At 38.1% G+C, this 23,212-nt stretch overlaps 1 protein-coding gene across 1 annotated transcript; it reads left to right on the top strand.

Moving 5' to 3' along the window:
• The first annotated feature begins 930 nt into the window (after positions 1–930).
• Positions 931–22,896, top strand: GXYLT1 (glucoside xylosyltransferase 1). The gene is made up of 7 exons (XM_009698069.1): positions 931–1,019; positions 11,756–11,930; positions 12,926–13,051; positions 13,919–14,170; positions 20,309–20,432; positions 20,743–20,915; positions 22,379–22,896. The coding sequence occupies exons 1-7, from the start codon at positions 967–969 to the stop codon at positions 22,538–22,540; spliced, it is 1,065 nt and encodes a 354-aa protein (XP_009696371.1). The 5' UTR covers positions 931–966; the 3' UTR covers positions 22,541–22,896.
• The last annotated feature ends 316 nt before the right edge of the window (positions 22,897–23,212 follow it).

The raw sequence follows: 23,212 nt of genomic DNA, 5'->3' as shown, positions 1-23,212 counted from the left end.
AAATACCTTTTCATCATCAAGTTCTTGCACATCGTTCATTCACAGATACCAACTTTCAGAGGAGGATGAACACTGTTGGCATTGCTTCACCAGGGCAGAGAGAGGGAGCCAAGGGGGTCGCTCAGGAGTGCACCCCTTGCTTTGCAAATATTCTGCTTGCTCATTTAAGATTTTAAATCTTGATGTTGATTTCCTCACCAGAAGCTTTAAAAATACACTTCTGTTGCTCTGTTTAAATGTTTCCTGTATTACTGTTGCATAAAATGTAGTGTTGGTCTAGTAAAAGCTGTGTTTTGGGTTGTTAGTGTAGCGCAAGTCAATAAATTATTAGGCTTGTCATTAGTATGGAGAAGGAAGACTTGCCAGATGTGCTGATTGTTTCTGTATTGCGTTAGTCTTTTGTTATGAAACAATGGAATTAATTGGTGCTGCAAAGCCCTGTTTTTTGTTAAAAATCCATTTTGCACCAAATAGAGTCACGGATGAATAGGGATTGTGTTTAAATGGACAATGTAACTTTGAAAATGAAACGTTCTACTTGCTCCTCAGCTTGAGGTAGACAAAGGTATTGCGAAGGTGAAGGAGTTCTTTCCAGCATTAAGTGTTGCCGTTCACTCTATTACCTATGGACTTACACTAAGCCAAGAACATAGAATGACCCTCAAAAATCCCAGCCCCGCTGTTTTTCTCACTCTGAAAATACATGGAGAGGAAAGGCTAAAGGACCGGCACTGTTCTTCCTTAAAAGAATCCCCCTGGTTGGCACCTAATACCTCCTCTTTTGTGTTATCCAAGTTCCGTTACATAGCCAGTCTTCTGCCAGGTAATTTCCTATTCCAGTAATGTTTGAGCTAGAAAATAATCCATTTAACTTTGCCATAAAATCAGTAACATTTATATAGGTTATTTTTGTCTTATCCTGTTAGGTGTAAGAATTTGTCTGTGTCTTTCTGGAATTCCTATTGGATGCTGCCCTCTGATGTTTGTGGAATGAACTGCTTTTGGGAAGCTGCTCTTAGGTAGGATCTATTATTAAATAGTACTTTATTATTTGATTGCAGACAGGTGTCTCTGATAAGTATTTTTGGCTATTTAGCAAGGTGACAAAGCAAAATATTTTGATTGCTTCACATACATTTCAGCTGCTTATGTTATGGTTGCCTTTAGCTGGGCTTTCTCCTGTTCTATTATGTTTTTAAAATTATAGACTCAAGTGTCATATTACAAAGAGTATATTTTTTCAGTTACGTTGCTTCATTAAATAGAGACTTGCTAACATTGGTAAAAAGTTGATCTGAATATAGTCTGAAAAGGTACTGATGAATTTAGTATTTTTGATAAAACTTGCTGCGCAGTAATACTCATGATGTAACTTGCAATAAAAACTGGCAGATATGCTTAGTAGTTAAGTTTTGAGTTTTTTTTATTCAAGTTACATGTTTTATAGAATTTGGGGGGTACTTCATGTAAAAGCACTGAAACAACCATTTTAGAATGTGCTTCAAGATACAGTATGTTAAAGCATAGACTGTGTCCTTGAAGTTGTGTCTTTAACAATAACTTTAAATGTTTTGACGTGGTTGTTCAGATGCTTTAGGCTGTCAGATTACGGAAGTAGCTTGAAAAGAAATTGAAAAAGCCTTAAGCTACTTGAGAGATAAAGTTCTCTAACCTGCATAGTTCTCTTCAGTATGTAACTAAAGTTGTAAGTCAATTTTTTCTTACATTTAAAATTTTACTGGTCATCCTCTGATATGACTATCTCTTCCTCTAAGTCTGAAGCTTGAGTATTTCTAGGGAAGCAAAGGGAAAAAAAAATTAGCTTCACAAGACTTAACGTAGTTTTGAAAATTATGACTGTGAGAAAGATTTTTAGATGTCCCCTGTCCCTCTCTGCTTATGTACTGTCGGTGCTTTTTAAACTCATCAGTTGCCAAGAAGTTACTTCAAGAGATGGCTGAGATTGATATTTTTAATTTTTTAATTTTTTTAAATTTGAGTCCCCATCCCTGGAGGTATTTAAAAGACATGTAGATGCAGTGCTTCAGGTTGTGGTTTAGTGGTGGACTTGGCCGGGCTAGGTTAATAGTTGGACTCGATGATCTTAAAGGTCTTTTCCAAGCTAAACGAGTCCATGTGTTTCTATGCCCCTGTAATTTGGGACTGCTGAGTCTTTCTTGCTGCCCTTGTTAGGCAGCATGTCAATCCACAGGGATTCATCTGACTTTCCCTTTGGCAGATTTAGCTGTCTGAATGGACTCAATTCACTTTTTTTTTCCTTAGAGGTTAGCTTTTGGGAGTTCAGCTTTATGAAGTTTAGCACAGGGGGGTAACCCAAATGTCAGTGCTGTTGTGGTGGAGGGCGTAGGGGCTTAGCCTGGGCTTAGTGGAGGGACAGGGTGTGATGGTGCGCTTCATTCATCCGCGGGCATCTGAGCCAGTCTCACAGTTGTGTAGTGCTGAGGGAGGAGAGGGTCTCGCTGTCTTCTGACCCCATTGACCGCGATGATGTCCGTGAACTCTCCACAGTACAATGTAGTGCACTAAAATAGCAGAAAACTTCCTTTCCGGATTTTCTGCCAGGCGTAAAGCAAGTGGGACCTTGGAACCAGAAGTGGAGAAAGCCCATGCAGTTCCTTTGCATGTACCTTAAGCTGTAACTTGTATTGTTTTATTAAGAGTGCTGCATGTGGCTGTGAAGTATGCATTGATTGTGACGTTAACAATCTGTGCGAGTGCAGTTTCTTTCGTGGTGAAACAATTGTCATGGTGAACCCTTAATATTTGCAAAATTTCATGTTTATACATTTTGAAATGGAAAGAAAAAAGTGCTTAAATATGTAAAGGGGATGTGTTCAGATTAATATTTTCAGATTGAGTTTGATTATTTTATCAATATATTACTATTAAATTAGTCCCCATGCGCTGTGCTGGCTCTAGTGCTTCTTGAATTCCTCAGTGAGATGCTTTCACTTAAGAGGGGGCCCCCTTGCCTCCCCCAAACGTTGTTTATTTCTTGCTCTGTTTAATGAATTCAGCTGGTTTCAGAGCAGTGCAGTGAGTTTGTGCAAGAGAAGAGGTGGGGAAGATGGCAGAGAGGAGGAGACAGGGCTCCCGCCGTGGATAGCAGCAAGCGATTGCAGGGCTGAACCTGCTGCCCAAGGCTCCTTTCCTTGTGCGTGCTGGGGTGACACAGAAGATCGCTGCCATTCGGTTTCAGCTGTGGATATGAGTTACAGTTCTGCCTAACTCTCAAACCAAATATGTTCATTGTAGTAGGTGCACTGAGAAGCTGAAGGGTTTAGACCTTTGATATCATCCTATGCTTCAAACGTGATACTTAGTTGTTCTCAAGTTTGCAGACAGATTTTTGGAGGAAGAGGAATGAACTTAATTCCGTGCAAGTTTATTGATCACAGCAAATGAAGTCTAGCATTCTTGTTTTCTAAGATATGTAGGGCCACTTCAAGATTATTCATGAAGATAAAGGCTCTTGGAAACTTTTTCTGTAAAGAGGCATCGTTGTGGTTCTAAATCGAGTATCCTTTGAAATAAAAAGGAGTGGGAGTTCTACTGTAGTGTCTTACTCCAAATAATTTGATCCTGGATTGACTAAGCCTTGTGTTAAGTGCAGCTGTTGTAGTGAGGTGCAGAATAAAGCTGGACTGAAGAGACTGGGACAGGGAGAGGGATAGGAGAAAAACCTAAGAGTTACATATCTGATTGAAATCTTAGGGTAGCTAACACCACTGGCTGTAGATGTGCCAAGAAAATAATGGGAATTCCAATGAGTTTGCTTTTAATAGAAATGCCAGAGTCCAGTCATTGAATTGCACTAACGCTTATCTTGAATCTTCTATTTGGCCTGGTTTAATCCAGAAAGAGAGAACAACACTATTTATCCAGATCATAAATCAGTTTGTGAATAGAGATTCTGGTGTTCTGTTCTTGCTGTTTCAATAAACTAACCAAATGAGTTTGTTCACAGGAGCAGATCATATAGCCAGAATTTCTTTGCCAGTAGTAGATTCATAGAATTTATCTCAGTTTTAGAATGTCTCCTTTGCCTTTACCAGTGAAGTTTGTCAAACATTGGAAGGTAGTCCTTCAGCTTTTGGATTTCTAAGTCTGTTCTTACCTGAAATTACAGTTGGCTTTTTTTTTCTCCTGGATATCAGAACCACAGGGATTGGTTTATTCATGAGAGAAAGAACTTGGCATAGGCATTTTTGAAATGCGGCGTGCTACATCGTTTCCTCTGAGTAGCTGTAAGTGTGTGAAGCGTGAAGTGATAACTAATGTTCTGTGGATTTATAAGGCTCAGGTTAGTATAATAAAAGTGTTGGAAACCTGCAGAAGAATCCAGAATTTTTTTAGGAGAGAGGTGTATATATAGACTTTCGTATGACTCATGCTGTAGCTAATTCAACATCATTTGAAATCAGTGAGCTCTGAGCAGTTGCTGATTCTAATGATGGATAATAAGGACCTTGCCTCTTTAATCAGTATAAGATCTATTGCCTGTGTTGTATGTGGGGAGGATTTCGGAGCTATTCTGCTCCCCTATTTTTTTATCACCATTCTGATTATCAGCATTATTGAGACAATGTCTTGTGCTGTGCTTTTGGTACAGAATATCTGTTAGCTTTTGCATTGATAGAGGAAGCATGAGATCACTTTTACATACAGTGGTATAGATTCTGCCAAAAACTTAAAATTGCTGATAAAGACAACAGGAGGCTCAGGTTCTGCATGATCTAGATGATTCATATCTTTCCTAGTACACTTGTCAAGGTGCTCAGTGTCATCTAGCTGGTATGGCTGCTTATTTCCTACTGAGTGATTCGGAAGAAATTCTTAGGAGTCATTACTACGGCTGTCTGACCTGACTTCTGCCGGTTTTGGATGTTGCTTCTAAGTGGGTGTTAACTGGCGTTGCTTGTTAAAAAAGTAAGTTTCACTATTTTCCAAGTATATTGAGGTCCTGGTGGTGTAGATATATTAAGATGAATTGTGACAGTCCTGAAAAACGACTTCTTCTCTAAACTTGCTAGCTCATTGGAAGATGGGGCTTTGAACTTTTATAGTCCATTTTTAAATGACTAATATATTGTAACTTCAAACCTAATCTACTAATTGAGTTTGTAATGGAATAAATGACATTTTGACATCATATGCACTGGTATTATTAGCATACTTTTACAAAACGAGCTCTGATTAGGCCCTGTTTTTAATTCAGTGCAGTAGTAGAGTTAAGAAGCTGAGTAAAAACTAGAATTTTCATGACTTTCGAATCCCAGTAATTTCTGTAGTTACATTGATCCAATGTCTAATGACTGTGGGAATGAATTAACAGTTGCATTTTGATCACTGTAGGCTTTGTTGCCTTCGCACTCTACCTATTTGCTTTTCTTTTTCTGGTCACTAAAGGCTGCTGGGTTAGGCTCCTTAATGATTGATTGATTTAGATCAAACACAAAGCATTAAAAGAAAAAAGGATGCGATAAGTAAGCCATCTGTATTATATTTACGTATCTACCATTTGTTTTTCTGAGGCATATCGTGGTGCCAGGTTTGAAATAATACAGGTTGATTATATGAAAATATTTTCCCTGCATATTCTAACAAATATAATTTGCATTTTCCATGCTAATTGTCAAAAAATTTGTATGGATAAAATATTTGCGCTGACAATGTGGTTAGGTTTTTATACTGAAGAAGAAGACACATTTGCAGTAGGCTTCTGGTTGTTCTAGTAAGTGTAAACAACTTTAACACAGCTGAGCCTGGCAGCCTAGTCCACTTGGTTATAATATCAAGGAAAGTTAGTTTAATGATGTTGTGGAAAGGCTGAGAGACTTTATTAAGCAACCTTATTTAGGAAGCTGAATATTGCATGCCTCGTGCATAACAGACCATATGGAGAAACGATCAGAGAAAAGCAAGGCTGTAGCTCTGTCAGAACCAGTGTAGGAAAACTTCCTTTGATGTAGAATAATCTTTAAAATGTTTTTGTAACCTACAAAATAATTCTTATATCCTTGTGTGTTACCATTGTATAATACAGTGGTGGTGGTACATAAAAACTAGCGGTGCAAATTAGGATGATGACAGTTTTCTCTGCAAATGAGAAATATTTTTACATTGTTTACAACTCATGCAGTTATATTAAAAAAGGTAACTCCTCAATGGGCAAGAGTAAAATTTGAAAGGACAACTGAGGCCAATTTATTACTTCAGTTATTCCTAGCACTCTGTGCTCTTGGTACCTGGATGCTAACCTTTCCTTCCTTGGCTTCCCCAGCGACATTAAGGGAGAAGGAGAGGACAGCTCGGTCGCCGGGGAAGCTGGGCAGGGGCTTCCTGTTGATCCCTACGTGTGTTCTTAGGAGCACATCAACGGATGGGGAAGAGGATCTCTGGTGCACAAAGTTTGTAACACAGAATTAAGGCTGACTCTGGTCCCTTCGTGACTCTCCATAATAACAGTGCCACTATACGTGAACATGGCTTAAAAAAAAGGGAAAAATTGCCCTTGGTCCCGCTGCCAGCTGTGGACGGTACCCAGGTCACGCTGGGTGCTGTAGCCCTGCGGCTGCTGGGGAGGGTTTGGAGCGTGGAGGGCGGCCGTGCATGCCAGCGGCAGAAGGAGCTGTTTGCTGAGACCTCCGTAAAGCAGGCTGGGACTGGGATGGGCTGAACCATCCCAAGTCAGATAGAGTGATACACAGGATTCCTGATGTCTGTCTGGGTGTTCCTGAGGGTTGGGTACCCTCTCATACATGCTCTTAGTGCCGTTCATGAACCTTGCTCGTCTACGCAAGAGTATGAACAGGAGAGCCCTGTCTTAACCATATGCAGGATACTCCCACTGCAGTGCCTTGTGCCAAGTCTGGAGGGCAGAGCTAAGATTTTTGTGAAACTGATGAGTATTTTAGTGATGATAACATTTGGGTTTGGATTTTTTCCCAAGAAATTCAACTGGGATGCATTGAAGATTCTAGAAGAGAAGAGTACAACCCATCAAAGCATACCTTTGTCGCTTACTACCAAATTATTACTTCATAACTTTAATTGACCTAGAAATGCTAATTTAATATACAGTGTGTCATGGTACACATCTTTAAACGTAAGGCAGTGTCTTGACAGACAGGCTCTGGAAAATCTTGTTGTAGCAGATTCATTGAGTGTATCCAGCTATGTTCCCCTGTCAGAGATTATTAACCCACAGCAGAATTAATCAGTGCAGAATGAAGGTCTGCACTTCAACACAGAAATATTTCGGGGCAAGGCTTGTACCTGGCCTTATGCTGCTGCTGAGCAGCATGTTTTAAAGTATGTGTTTTTGCTGTCACACTGTCAAAGTGGATTGGTTTAAATGTGTTTTCTAAACTTATGGGAGCATGTGTGTTGTGCTCTCAAGTGTTTTATTTCACTTATTTTTACTGTCCCCACCACTCATGTGTAATTAGTATCCTCGGACAAGTGAAGTTCTCTTGTTTGTCCCTAAACACTGAAATCCTGTCATGGCTTCCTGCTCAGTGTCTTCTGTTGGATTACAGGTGCGTTCTTTGCTTTTCCATTTTAATTACCAGAGGTTCCCATGCCGTGCCCCCCCCCAGGAGCTAGGACTCCCACATTATTGGAGATTTTTTTTTTTCCTTTAGAAATTAGGGCTGTCAAGTTTTCCTTGTTAGTCTAGCCAAAAGCCTTACTAAAATACGGTTTGTATTTAACACTGTTGTTGCTTTTTCTAGCTTCCCCATTAAGTTCTCCCACACCAAAACATCAGGCTACTGGTGATTAGAAATGTGCATATAGAAATCTGTGTTTGTATTTTTGTGGTTTTCACGTTGCCTCTGAACATTTTTTTGAAAGTATCTCCTCACTTTTCAAAGTGTCTTAACACTTTGAGAGCCTGGATTTGAGGTTCAGTAAGGGTATTGCTGTGCTACTCTGCTTCCAAACTTGCTGAGGTTCAGACAAGTTACAGTTCTTGTAAAATACTTTTTTTTTTTTTTTTTTGTGCTCGGGGTCAGCTCAGCTGCTGAACTGCTAAGAAAACCCTGCATTGCTGTAGAATGTTGTGTCGTTAGGTCATACCAGGCCCAGGGCTGTCTAAATGAACAGGGTTTTCCTTTCGCTGTCTTCTGGCGAGGCAGTTGCATGAGTAACTGCAGTGGGGAGCAGAGGCGGGAAGATGGGGAAAAGGGTTATAGAGGCTGGAAAAATCAGGAAGGAGAAGTGGAGAAGGGAGCAGTTGAGGGCAGGTAATTTTGAAAGGAATTAGGGGAAGGACCAAAATCATGTAGCCATAATATTGAAGAAGGGAGTGAAACAAGTCATGGCATAGGAAACCTGCTCTGTGGCCGGGGCATGTATGGCCGGGGCATGTAAGTGTTGAAGGCGAGGCTGCGGAGTTCCAGCTGGTAGCTGTGATGGTCGGCTTAAACTTTATACTGCTTCTAGTGGGAGGAGGAGGAAAAAGTGATGAAAGATGTTGGCAGAGGATTAGCACAAGAGGTAAGTTGTTAGTGTCCCTGGATGAAGATGGGGCAATGATTTCCCTCTGGGGGTGGATAGAGATGTGTATGTACGGAGAGGAGCAGCACTGGGGCCTGTTTATTAAAAAGGAGGCTGTGATTGCCGGTGGTCTGTGTGCAGGGAAGTCAAACAGGGGTTATAATCACTAAAGGATGTCTCTTCATGGAGTTGAGTAAGAACCACAATTCTGGAATCTCGTAACTTCTCCTGCCATAGTACGTCTTTGAGATCTAACATGTCTCATCCCCTTCTTAGTGGGTAGTCCCCAGAGGGAATGGTGGCCTCTTCTTTCCAGGGGCTTCTTCCTCCGTCTGCCTCGGGGATAAAGCTTTGTGTTGTGGACTCTACGGATCTGAGTCTAGCTGTTGTACAAGCTGACATTCAGTTGTTACTAGCTTTTTCTAAATATTTTTTTGCCTTTTCAAAAAATTATTTTTTAAACACAAATTTTAAAAGTTGAACTCATGAAGTCAGAAAGTCATAGAACAAAGACTGTGTGAACAAAGTGACTGTAAAAGCATTATGATATGATCAGTCTGTTTTTGGTTTTGTGGCTTGAAATGTTCTTTTATTCGCAGATGTTACTAGGTGTAGAAATAATAAAATACAGTCTTTGAATCTCGGTGCGTTTTAGAGTTGGTTGCTTTGGCATGATTTTCATCATACCGTATTCATGGAAAGACGTGTTACATGTGGTTCAGGAACTTGGCTTTCAGCTATGCAGTTAGTGTGGGTTATGCCCTTATTTATCACATGACCTTGCAATATCACTGTAGGCTCTCATGAGTTCAGGGCTTAATTATTGTAATTCCGTTTTCAACGGATTAGTCATGAGGCTAATCTGCTGCTTGCAGCTTGTTCAGACTGCAGCAGTGTTCTTATTTGTGGGTTTCAGCTACCCTCATCACATTCAGCTTGCTTTGTGTTTATTATATTAGCTACTTACTACATGGTGTAACGTTTAAATTAGCTTTATGTACAAAGGTGTGAATGGGCATGCCTCGGCTACATTTAAAGATTCTATGTTGTATTTTTTTTCCTGTTAACCTGAACTACTTTTCAGGTTTTGCTGCAAGACATATAAAAGGTTTCAGTCTGTGGATTAAATCATCTGAATATAGATGTCAGCATATAGGTGTCTATGTCAAGTAGGCCTTAAGTGGTCATTAAAATTGAAGGAGCGTAGAGAATGATCCAGGTGAGTAGGCATGATGTTGCTGAGAAGTAAATGACTGGTGTTAATTGAGAAGTACTTGGGTATCCTAGATGTCCCCTTAGGACTGGTAGGTACAACATGGTCTTTGAGATACGCAGTCTTTTTGGACTGGCACCTGGAGGTCAGGTGGGATATTCTAGAGCTTTTAATAAAATTTAATAAAATTGCACTACACCCATGTTGAAAAATGGAATCAAGCCCATGGTATTTACTTTGAAATAAGATGAGTTGCTGTCCGCAGTCCATATCCTGCTCTGTAGATCTCCATTGGCTTTAATGAGACTTTGGACACAATCTTGTATGTCAGCATCTTCATTTAGGTGACCTGTTTTGGATCTGAATCCTACCTATAAAGTCTTTCATCTGTGTGACTTTAAGTTAAAACTTTGACTTAAGACTGACTCTGTGTTCTAATTAAAATTTTATTAATCTTAAATCCCTGGGATGCTAGAGTTTTTTAGTTCCAGGGCATTAAATTCTTCCAAAACTCAGAATGTTTTTTAAATGCAGCCGTTATTTATGGCATTAAACTTCAGCAGTTTTACAGTGGTATCTTTGCTTGTATTTTGCCTCATGGAACTCAAAACAATGTGTGTTGCTCTTCCATGCCTTAAAGAAAAAAAGGTGTATTTGCATGGTATCTTCTGTCAATTTAAAGGAAAACTTGTACGCATCTAAATGTTTTAGTTACATAAATTGGGTGGAGATCGTGTGCCAAGAACCACATCTGTTAATTTCTGTTCTGAAGCATCTCTCTTTGGCAAGTTTCTAAGAATGAGTGGTATGTTTGCCAAGCGTTTCTCTACCGTTACTGCTTTGGGAAAGTCTTTTCTAACTTCAGAATTTTTTTTTGTCTGCGTAACTTGGAATTAAACTTGTAACTGAAACCTTCAGATACTCTTAGTTCTATGAGCCCCCCTCCTCCCACAGTCCGTGCAGGTAGCCCAAGCACAGAATACTGGTTTGAGGATTGGCTTTGAGTGGATGGATGTTTAAAACCTTTGAAAGCTTTTCTGACTAACTGAGTATATGAAATCCAGGAGAAAGTGGCTTTAGGTTTGGTATGCCCACTGCACTTGCCACCAAGCCAATGATAATTTTAGCCGATTGAACTACTGAACTAACTTTTAAATGTACGCTGTCTGATGCGTACCAGGCCCTTCTCGCCGTAAGGGCTGGACAGCTAGCTGTCTTTAGGAAGAAAGGAGCTGCCGGGCCCCGTGCCTCGCAGCAGTTCAGCCCCAGGGGCACGGGCAGGGTGCCTGGGGGCTTCTCCGGAGCCCCAGGACGTCCCACAAGGCCATCTCAGCCGTCTGTGTCCCCCTCTTCCAACCCAGGGTGTACTGGGGCAGGGGGCAAGGCGAGGAGAAAGCTCTTTGCTCTTTGCCAGTGCTTAGGAGAAGTGCTGGCGCATAGACTTGACAAAAGGACTTACTGGAGCAGAAAATGGACAGAACGCCTAGATCGCTCAATAATGTTCTTAACCTCTACTGTTAAAAAGTTCTGTTATCGGTTGTTGAGTTTAACTCTGATGTAGTTACCATGTTTACCTGTCTCTGTACTGAGTCCGGGGAAAGAGGAGAAAGTGAACTCATGTATAGACTTAATGTGCTGTCAGCCTTTCACATTTCGATGTGACTTCATGTGATCTTTCTTTTAACATAGCTATTTTGATAGAATTCCTTGCTATTAATGGATACCAAGATTACTAAGAAAATAAATGCTTGTTTGTTTAGTTTCTGTATAGCTCTTCCATGCCTTGTTTTTCCCTCATAGGCTGGGGTGGTGGGGATGAGTGTGAGAACAGTTCAGGTTAAACATAAGCCAACGTATGAGGTGTAATGCTGTAGTTTCTATGTTCTCTTTGAGTTATCCTTTGCTGGTTTAAATATGATAAAGGATATTTTGTTAAATGACATGCTGCAGTATATAGTAGAGCTTTTCCTTAAGCCTGTGCTAGAAATAGTGTCAAATGAAAAAATGTTTTTGTATCAGATATGATTATATGAAAACACATCCTTCTGAGAGAATGCATCTAGCAGTGGTTGCCTGCGGTGAAAGACTGGAGGAGACTGTTACTATGTTGAGATCCGCCGTTATTTTCAGCATCAAACCTCTCCAGTTTCATATTTTTGCTGAGGACCAATTGCATGAGAGTTTCAAAGATATAGTAAGTACCCAAATAATTTATTTAATCAGTTTGTAGTGCAATTTGAGTAATATGTAGCAATTTCTCTGCTTCTCGGGTAGTACTTACTGGATATAGTGGCAGAAATGCAGGGGTCTAAAAATAAGGTAATACGCAAGTCTTTCATAATGCTGGATGGGGATTTTCGGATTTTATTTTTTTTTCCCCTGTGGAAAAATGCCAGTTGCCGATATCAAAGCTTTTTACAGAGACAGACCAAAACTTCCTGATTTGTCGCCTTGAATCTGTTAAATACAAACCTGATGTTCTGAACACAAAGGAGTTGTCTTGTGAGCTTATTCAAAGTTGGTTTTACAAGAGAAAATAGAGATCTGTCTGGTTTTATCCCTATGCTTACAGTATGAGTCAGCCCTACGTTGTCTAAACAAAGTGAAACATCAGTCTTTGAAAATGATAGATATGGTTATGCCTAATTTAATTAAATTCCAGGTAATGAATATAACGTTATGACTGGAGTAGCAGTATTAGAAGCTGACTAGTATATAGCTGTGGAGAGTTTTACTATTTTTGTGCTTAAAATGTCATACTAACTATGACATTAGTATGTTACGCCTACTAATGTCGTGTGAACAGTAACTGTGGCAAAAATTGCGTAAGGTTATTTTAAATTGAGAAAGATTTCGTTGGTATTTCTCCTGTTGAAACTAGTTAAGAGGGGGAAAAGTGTTTTTTCTAAAAATGTATTTACTTTTTGTAAATACTAATTTATTTTACTTGCCCTTTGCTTTTCTGTATGATCTGAAATGATAAGTTTTCTTCATAGTGGCCTGCATGTGCCACTTTTTTTGTTCAAGTGTTTTGAAGAGTTGACAGATTCTTGTAGTTCAGGAAGCATTTCTGTTATCTAAGGGAGGTGTTGCAGTTGTGTTCAATTATCAATTCAATGGGGGATTGATTTTTTTTTTTGTAATAGAATTGAGCTGAAGTAGTTTTTGTGATCTCTTCTTTTCATATAGCTTGATGACTTCCCCTATGAAGGAAAAGTTAATTACACATTATATCCAATAACGTTTCCAACTGAGAGTGCAGCAGAATGGAAGAAATTGTTTAAACCATGTGCTTCACAAAGGCTGTTCTTGCCAGTAAGTTATTCTGTAATAGGACAATACCAAAGCAGTCTGTTTATGAAGTATCAGGGTGTCCTTGTTCATCTAATGTCTGCTTAGTTTTAAATTAAGAACTGCTACTATGCTTAAAATTTACTTTTATGACATCCTAAAAATCCCTCTGAATTTAACCTTCTTCAGTGCCACTAATACACTACAGAATGACAGGCCTTTTCTCACTTGCTGCGTTACGGCACAGTGTCCTCGGTGAGAGGCAGAGGTCATGTCATCCTCTGGAGGTAAGAAGGATTTATCACACCTCATCTCCTCGTTTTGTTGGAAGGTTGCCTGCATGCGTGGGGATGAGGAGTATTAGAGAAAACGAAACAAGAAATGGGCTATTGTTGCCAGAGAGTTTTGTGCAGCCTTTTCTTTGCTCATCTAAGGCACTTTCCGAAATCATACTGGAGGCGAGGTGAATGACAGCAGTGGCAGCTGTCTCCCAAATACTGTCTCTTCTGGGGCTCCCTCACAGCTCTCCCTGTTTGGTGAGGTGCGTGGGAAGGGAGGGGAGCAGGAGGAAGACAGGAGCTCCTGTTACGGTGATGTTTCGCCTGGCCTGCAGCCCCCTTCTGAGGAGCCCTGGGATATAAAATGTAAACCGGGTGCCTTTGCATCACTGTTCGATACAACACCTCTGTTTCACTCTACAGAAATTCTCCAAAATGAGAGAAGAGGGAATGATCACAAATTTATTGACTGCAAACTATCAGTCCAAAGTGAATTTATTTGCATGTGACAAAAATGTCTTAAACTTTATCACGTAATGGCAGCAACTTCTATTTTATGAAGAGAAGCTCAATAAAGCTTAAAAGCTTGGTTTTAAATTTCTTTCCCTCACAGTTAATCCTCAAAAATGTGGATTCGCTACTGTATGTTGATACCGACATCCTGTTCTTGAGGCCTGTTGATGATATTTGGTCTTTTCTGAGAAAGTTCAACTCCACACAAATTGCTGCAATGGCACCGGAACATGAAGAGCCTCGTATCGGGTGGTATAATCGCTTTGCTAGACATCCCTATTATGGAGCAACTGGAATAAATTCTGGAGTCATGTTAATGAATATGACACGTATCAGAAGAAAGTATTTCAAGGTATGTGTGTTGCCTTTATTTCGTTTTCTGCGGTTTTACATCTTTTAATTCTAGTCCTGTTTCAAATTCATGTGGGGCAGTATTTTTCAAAATATTTTTCTTGTAATTGGAATAATGCTCTAAAAACATACTGTGTTTAAAATGGTATCTAACTGGTGTTTTTTAAATGTCATTCACTGTAAGTCTTGGAATTCCTGAATTTCAAGTGTGCTTTCTTGTTTTAATTTTTCTTAGTTCTGAGAGATCCTGTGACTTGATACAGTCTGCTGTAAATTACATTTGTCAGTAGATATTCTGGTATTTTTTTCTGCACTGTAGAGATCCCAGGAAAACGTTCATGTGTACGGTAAACTGCCTTTAAACATGTGTGTAGTGGTATGACCAGGAGGTGGTGCCAAAACATTTAGTAAGTGATTCTAACTGTACGGGTTCCAAATTTTGATCTTTTGCATTGTAACCAGGTGATTATCCCCCTAAGTATCTTTTGATTTACTTTGAAGTCGTAGTTTTTGTGGAGAAGTAAGTTCATCATGAAAGTACTTACTAAAGCAGTGCGTGCAGCGGCAGCAATGGTCATTGCTCCACAGATGGGAAGTTTTTTCTTACGTACTTGAAACACAAGTACAAAAGCAGCGCTATGTGATTATGCTAGGGGAAAAAGTACTTCTCTGTTTAAGAGAAGCTTGATTAGGGAAAAATAATCATGCAGTCAAAAACTGTTGGAAGGTACACCCATAAGAAGGGCATTATAAACTGGCAGTAAACGTTACTTCTCCCCCATTTAGCTTTAGCTTTCATATTAAAAAAAGAAAGATTTAACTTTCATATTAACATTCTTGCTATGTATTTTTGTTATGGAAATACAGAGAATTTAAGAAAAATGGAGAATGGATTATCTCGGCTGTAATTAAATTAGAAAGTTATAGTAGGTATAGTATATAGCTGTAGCTGCCCTGAGAAGACTTCTCTGTACGTATCATCAGTGGAACCTTCATTGTCTAGTTTGTTATTTGTTTGTTTTCCCGATTGTAGCCTCCGGAGAAATGTAAATACTGAAAAGTGTAACAGGGAAAATATGGGACTGAAAACTGCATGTATCTTAACCTCTGACAACACATTTCTGTGTAGCGAATTATTTTTAGTGTGGTAAACTCTGAGATAAGGTTGATATTTTGTTCATACTGAGCCAGAATTCTGGTTGGGCTTCTCAGTACAACTTAGGGTATCAATTTCTTGGAAGTTTGATGTATTTTTACTAAAATTGGAGTTAAAATTTTCAAAAGTATACAGATTATGTAGGATACTAAAATTGTCTTTCAAATTAGCTGCAGTTTTCTAGAGGATGATATAAAGTCCTTTTGGGTTAACACCTAAACCAGATAATTTCTTAAAATTTAAGTCTGTATATATACAGATTTAAGTAGGTGAAATCATTAATGAATATTTTGAAATTCAAAATGGAATATTGCCACTTTCTCTTGGTACTAGAGGCCTGGAGTATTTTCCAGGTCCATAAAATATCTGCTGCGTATTCCTGTTTATTGTGCAATGAAACATGTCACATTGCTAAACCAAAACCAGCCTTGGAGCAAGTGATTTTTTTTTTTTTTTCCCTAGTTGCTCTTTATTATGGGGGTGAATATCTGTGATTTATAAGACCTCAGGTATAAGGCAAGGCACAAATCAGTACACTTTTCTCATGATCCTGCTGGCAAACTTCTGTATACCTATCACGAGGTACAGTTTCGGGCTAAGTGGGCCACTGAACTTCTTTGTGTGGTGAGGAAGATCGTCTGTCATAACTAGTATGGGGAATCAGAACACAAAAAAGTCTTGAATTGTCTTGAAAACATTAATCTTAATGCTCTTTCTCAAATTGTTCAGTACATATTTAAAACTGTGGGTTCTTTGTCTAGTTTCTTCAGCCCAAAATGACAGGCTGAGCTGCTTGAGGCCTTTAAGCATCTTTCTTCTGTTGTCACGTTGATTTGTGAGAGTCAGGAGGAACCAGAAGATGAATAAATAAAAAGGAGAACCGGAGACTTTAGCCAATGGTTATAGTGGTCACCTGGGTAGCAGAAACCTTGTAGTTCCTGTGTTGCCTCAGGATTAAGTCGTCTTTTATCCACTTACTTATTCAAGCCTCAGTCTTCTCAGGACTGTCAGATTTATTAATTTCAGACAAGCATCCTAGCTACTTGGCTATCTGTGGTGCCTAATGGAAGTTGTCCCTTCTGGTCCTGACTATCTTATTTGTCTTGTGTGTTTTGAGACTCTGTGTATATATACAGTACAAATATGTGCACTGTGTATATATACGCGCATGTGTGTGTATACACACACGTATATATACGCGCACGTGTGTGTATACGCACACGTATATATACGTGTGTGTGTATATACACAGATATGAGCATCCTAGCTACTTGGCTATCTGTGGTGCCTAATGGAAGTTGTCCCTTCTGGTCCTGACTATCTTATTTGTCTTGTGTGTTTTGAGACTCTGTGTATATATACAGTACAAATATGTGCACTGTGTATATATACGCGCACGTGTGTGTATACACACACGTATATATACACGCACGTGTGTGTGTATATACAGATATGTGCTTGCACATATATGTTATTGAATATAGTGTGGTCATTAAAGAGTGCCTGACTGGACGTAAGATTAGAATCGGTAATGAATCTTCTGATGGTTAGTGCCTACCCCTGGTCTTTGCTGAGCAGCAATTAGAAAGTCGGAATGTAAAACATGTGAGAGTATTTAGGAGATGGAAGAGGTAATAGTAGGCAACTTTTTTTGTATTTGTATAGATATAGATGTTGATAATTTTAAACTGGAAGAGATATAGCAAATAGCACAGATACAGTGTTTTAACAAAAAGTCCTAGACCGGTGAGGCTTTGTGAATAGAGAACAATGACTTTTATCAGATTTCTTGATAAACTTAGTTGTTGTGATGCCTGAGATGGGGGCAGTCATGGAAAGGAGGGAGCTCTTAGAAAAATCAAACAAGCCCCAAACAAAATAACTCCAGATAGTGTGTGCAAAGGAGAGGTTCATGGGTATGCTTTAGACAAAAAAAAAAATAAAAATCAAAGGTCAGAGAGTTTCTATGACCTAAGCCATTATACAGTTGGTTTTTTTAACACTCAGTATTGCTTAAGGCTATAGTTCCAAGAAATATAGCGAGCCTATGCGAAAGCTAACTGCTTATAAAAGGAAGGTTCCCATCTCTTCCCAGCTGCTCTTCCTTGCTTTTCTTATTTACTTTGTCCTAGCCTCTGGTGTTTGTTGGTCCCTTCTGTGATTCAGTTAAATTTGGTAACAGTAGAACAAAGAAATCCTACTGCTGGGTTAGTGAAGTAAATCAGCTCACAAAAACATGTAGTAAGTGTTAGCACTGCACTGCTAGTGCGGGAACTGGGAAAGGTCAGGTAACCAGAAGGAAGAGGGCTTGCTCTCGTTTGGGTTAAGAAAGTTTAAATTAGTCAACTGTTTGTGGGACACAACTGCAGTTTGTTTAGATATTGCTGTATGATTTGAGTATTTTTCCACAACTTTAATATAATATTATATTTATATTATAGTTTCCTCAACTTCATAACTGGAATTAAGAGAAAGGTAATACGAGGTTGCTACAGGCTAAATGTGACAGCTCTTGTAATCTGACTTCAGCCTTGGCCAGGCAGATGTCTTCTGGGACAGAAATCAGTAACAACCAAACTAATTAAAGCACAGCATCTAAACAAAAAAAAAATGTAGGAGAATACCTTAATGTCCTTACATATATTTCCTTCTTGCACTTTTTCTTCCACTCAAAAAAACCCACCATTTTGAGGGTTCATGAGAGCCTGCCTGTATCAGCTTGATGGCATCACAGAAATGTTCACTACCCTGAGGGGGTTTTTTTCTTCAACTTCTTTAACCTTCTTTGTAATTTGTTGAATGTTGGCGAGGAGGTTTATAATCTGGAAATCCTTAAGTTATCATGGAGATATTTTTCTCATATTTACTTGAATAACTTTTGAAAAGCAATTCTATCATCCATTTTGATTGAACTTGAGCATTCTACTTCTCACGCTGTTTGACCTCAGTAGAATTTTAAAGGAGGAGGTTGTATAACTACTCAAATAGTTTCTCTTGCTCTGATTCCCACACTGGTTTCATTATATATCAGTGTTAATAAAGTAATATATAACTCTCTTCTTTTTATGCAAAGGTTATTGAAATACTACAATTTCAGTTCTTAAATCTGGTAGCGCTATTTGTCAAGTAGTCTTGCTTCTAGACATCTGGCAATGTGCTGTATGCTGTTACCTGCTTTGCATCTCTTTGGGATGTATTCTGGATTTCACTGCTATTAAAACTGTATAAGTTAAATGAAAATTATATGAAATAATGACTTTAACAATTTAAAGTAAAATTTCTATGGATTGCTCTAAAACTTTACTTACTACTGTATATTCTCTTATGATTGTCCTGGTATCAGTGAGCTAATTTAATTCTGCTTTTAATTCTTAGCATTGGGTCTAAATTTAAACCTTAGGTCAATATTCTGTGAATGGGAAGTTCAGGTGAGGGAGTAATCTCTACCCACTGTGATTCAGCCAGATCGATTTGCTTTTTGGAAGGTTTTAGCTTGGTCTTAAGCCTGTGTTTTCTTCTGTTTAATCGTATTGCACTCAGCCTAATGATAATTCTTGCTACAGAAGAATTCTCTTGTGCATTTCTTATGCCTGCTCTCATCGAATACTTGCAAGCAATCATTGTCATAAATATTTTAGGACAGAAGGGACTGTAATATTCTGTTTGGCTTCTTACATAATATAAGCTATAGATCTTTTTTGTATTAATTCTTGTCTGAAATCTCATAGTATTTCTTTTTTTTAGTCTTCAGTTCTGCAAGCCCTTCATATTTGATGGCTGAAATGATTTGAGGAAAGACTTAAAACTGAACTGCTAATTTTTGCACTTTCTAGTTTGTCAGTGGAAAGCTCAGAGAAGAAACTCTTTGATACTATAATCCTAAAACTGAAAATTTTGCTCCTGGTAATCTCTTCTGTTTCTTAACATGGTGTTTCTGTTTTCTCAAACCATACTGGAGTTCTAATTTAATTTTCTTTTTGGCAACTTGGTTAAAAAGAATCGAGGGTACAATCCTGTACTGTTACTCCATCCTCACTCTCCCAACTTGAAGGAAGAGGTATGGAGTGAGCAGCCTTGTTCCTATTCTGTTCTAGCTGAGCTGAAACATGGTGTAAAGATAAGAAATTAGCTTTAGAATACGTAACCTGTTACACTGCGGATGGTAACCCCTTTGGTAACATGGAGTTCAGTGTAGGCCACCTTACTCCACGTAGCACCTCCTCAGCCAAAACCTTAGAGGAACCCCTTCTCCTTTTCCTTTGAAGTGATTTTGCTAAATCTCTCGAGAATGTGGGAATTAAGTAACAGCTGTAGGTTTAGAGCCTTACTGCCTTTTGCTGGTGAAAAGTTGTGCCTTTGTTATGGAAGTTCAAGTTCAGTAATTAAAAAAATTAGTTTAACTCAATGAAAATTATTTTGAAAACCTTTGAAGGATTTCTGTATTTTTGTAGCCACTTTTTTTTTCCAGCTGTATATGTTTGGAACTATTTAATAATTTCATATTGATCTGTTTTGAATTTTTGAAGTTAACTTTAAAACCTGTGTACGTTATCGTTCTGTGATAAAGACAGAGAAATTGCATGAAGTGTGGATATTTAGTGCCCATCTACTTGCATGCATCGCTTAAATGCAGTTTTTGTGTTAGATCCTACTGCTGTCCAAAAAAAACCTTGCTATTTCTTAGAACTGTTGGTTTGAGATGTTTGAGGGAAATCTTGAAGACAAAAATTTGACATGACTGTGAAATCGTATGCGTCTCCTACTTCTATTTTCCCTGTAAGGTAATAGTTGAGAAATAAAGCATACTGGAAATGTCCATAACTATTTTCCTTAGATGCTCATTTGTTTAAAAGGAAGAAATCATCTGTACATTTGAGATTTATAACTTTGAAAAGCAAATTACTGCAATTCTGTAGGGCATTTCCTTCTGTGTAGGTGTAATTGTCCTGAATGTGTGTTGTTTTGCTTTGTTTTATTTAATAGAACGATATGACACCAGTCCGGTTACAGTGGGGAGAAATTCTTATGCCGCTGCTGAAGAAGTACAAGTTGAACATAACATGGGGTGATCAGGATCTATTGAACATTATGTTTTTTCACAATCCAGGTAAATCCACATTGATTCTGTGTCTAGCATGACAAAGTTGATCTCTTCTATGATGTTCAAAAATCCAGGAAAATACTCTTTTAGCAGACTTTTCAGTGAAAGTGTTCAAGGGCCTTTTCACTTCTGTCGTTTTCTGAAAACGTTTACTTTGAGAGACAGCATTGGAGCTTGCTAGTGTGTAATTTAACTGTTGGGTTTCAAAACAACTGTACAGAAATTTGTGAAGCAGCCTTAAGAAAAACAGAGAACATTAGTGTATTTCCTGGAGTGATTTTGGTACTTAATCCAGAGTTGTCATTTTTCTGCACAGAAAGTCTTTATGTCTTTCCTTGCCAATGGAATTACCGGCCTGATCACTGCATCTATGGAAGCAATTGTAAGGAAGCTGAAGAAGAAGGTATATTTATTCTTCATGGAAACAGAGGTGTTTACCATGATGATAAACAACCAACTTTTAGGGCGGTCTATGAAGCAATAAAAAATGTAAGTGTTGTTAGCATTGTACTTGTGGAAAGTTACTTTTTTTATGTAATTTTATCTACGGGGCTGCATGTGTTTTGTGGATTTTGTGGATACTTACCTTGATTGCAACAAAGTAATTTTTTTTTTCGCTTTTAAGTGATGGTGTTTCACCAGTTTTCCCTTTACTGCTTGGACAGAATTCCCCTGTATTCCTTTTGTGATGAGCGTCTTTAGAAACATAGTGTAGACTATGTCTAGGTCAGGATTCTAAAACATTGCCTGTAGGTTTTCAGTGTCTATTTAAAAGGCTTTATTCGCATTCCTTTAATAAATATATCTAGTAAATTGTATGAGCATTTGGAGATCACTAGAAACTTCCTTTTCCTGGAGATTTTAAAATGCAGGGAAAAAAACCCCTTCTTCTCCCAAAGTTTGTGTGTACTGCAACATTTAACATTTAGTTGTAGCTAGATTTAGATTGTAGAAAATTCTGTGTTTTGACCTTTTCTAGAGATTCAGAGTATTAATATGTTGCTGTTCCTTTAAATACTAAGCACAGCGACTTCTTTTCATTCTGCAAATAAGTCATCTAATAAACTATTTATCACTACATCAGTATACTCACTGAAGAGCTGTAAAATTTAGCACTGATGCACATTTTAATGTAGCAGGCTATTGTGTGTGTATAACCTTCAAAAATCAATAGTATATTTTAATGATGCTTTATTACATGTTGTCATATGGATATAAAAATGAAGAAAAGTACTTTGGGGAGTCGGAGAATATGTTGCAGGGAAAGCGACTGTGTTTCCATAAAAATAAGATTTCTTTGTTTCCTTCGAGCATTGTCAAAAACAAAAGAAAAAATTATTTCTTTTTATTTATGATCCCATTTGGTTTATGAATATGTCAGAGAAACTATGTAAACCACTGCTGATTCAGTGTTAATAAGATGAACAAAATTATGTTAATTTGAAATGCTGTTTTAGTTTATCACTTGTTTATAAAAACTACTGCACTATTGAATTAATGACTTCTTTATTTCATGTCAATGTTAAACGCAGTATGTGTTTGACCATCATTCAGTTTAATGAAACTTCAGTAGTACCACTTTTCTTACTGTAGTTTCATTATAATTTGATAAGAATTGTATTCCTTAAAAGTTATACATCATTCAAGAAAGAAATAACCAGAAATCATTTTAGATCTGTAGATTTTTAATTTAATAAGGTAATTTTAAATTTCCTCCTTGCCTGTCTGGATATGTTCATTTGCTGAATGTTTTTAAAAAAAAAACAAAACTCATGTTTTAATTGTGTTTTTCAAATATTGCATTCAGAAGCTGAGTTCTTGAAAACATTTAATAAACCCATAGAAAGCAAATAGGATGTTCAAAGGCATTTTTATAAAACTCTTTAATAACTCTGACTAAATGACACTCTTCCGTATTGACCTTAAATCTTCTTTTCTTAACCTCTTTACAGTATTCATTTGGAGATGATCTGGTTCATTCCCTGTTGCAGCCCCTTGAACTGGAATTACGGAAAACCACGCATACATACTGCGGAAGAGTATATGAAGTGTTTGTAAAGCAGCTAACAAACAGCATAAGAGACTTGTATGCCAGAAGATCAAAGGGAAGGTGATTTTTACTCCAAGCTGTTAAATCAAGAGACTGAATTAACATAGTGGTCAAAAGGTGCAAAAATTCTAATATGGCTTGAATCGGCTCTTAATGTGCCTGGATAAAAGTTTACTAGCATACATAAGAATGAAGAAAATACTCATGTAATGAAGAACAGGAACTTTTTTCTGTAAAGGTGACTTTTTGCTCTTTCAAAGTTTGATCACTGCTAATGTTTATCTTGGATCTGATGATCGGGGTGTTACTGGCTTCTATGGTCAGTAGTTTTAGTCTGCATAATTCAGTTATCTAATGATCAAATGAACAAGGAAGAAATGAAGATGGCTCTATTTGGGTGTGTACCTCATATGTTGTCTAAAATTCTGTTAAACTGTGAATGTAGCAATAACTGAGTCAGCAGCACTAACCTCACTTTAAAGGTGTGAGCCTTCACGTAAACAAAGTTGTTTACAAGTGCAGAAAATGCTCTGTTTTCAAAGAAATGTGATCTAATCATTGACAATCTGTATGTGCCTTTATATGTTCATCTCTTACATGTTGAAGTACTGTTTTGACAATCTTGTTTTGCTTATCTTGGGTGTAAACTGCACACTCTAAATACGATTTTTGGAGAAATAAGTAACTAGTATGTGATACTAGTTTTCTCTGTCAGTAGCTACAGAGACTTTTTAAT

Source organism: Cariama cristata, unplaced genomic scaffold (assembly GCF_000690535.1).
Source record: "Cariama cristata isolate BGI_N322 unplaced genomic scaffold, ASM69053v1 scaffold3044, whole genome shotgun sequence".
Lineage (NCBI taxonomy): Eukaryota > Metazoa > Chordata > Aves > Cariamiformes > Cariamidae > Cariama > Cariama cristata.
The sequence above is the reverse complement of the archived record's forward strand: the minus strand, read 5'-3'. Positions and strand labels throughout refer to the sequence as shown.

Excerpts from the sequence above, each read along its gene's own strand:
- GXYLT1 (XM_009698069.1), top strand. The coding sequence starts at position 967 with ATGCTGCCCTCTGATGTTTGTGGAATGAACTGCTTTTGGGAAGCTGCT. Across the intron at positions 14,171-20,308 it reads TCAGAAGAAAGTATTTCAAG|AACGATATGACACCAGTCCG; the intron begins GTATGTGTGTTG and ends TTTATTTAATAG. Across the intron at positions 20,433-20,742 it reads TATGTTTTTTCACAATCCAG|AAAGTCTTTATGTCTTTCCT; the intron begins GTAAATCCACAT and ends TTTTCTGCACAG.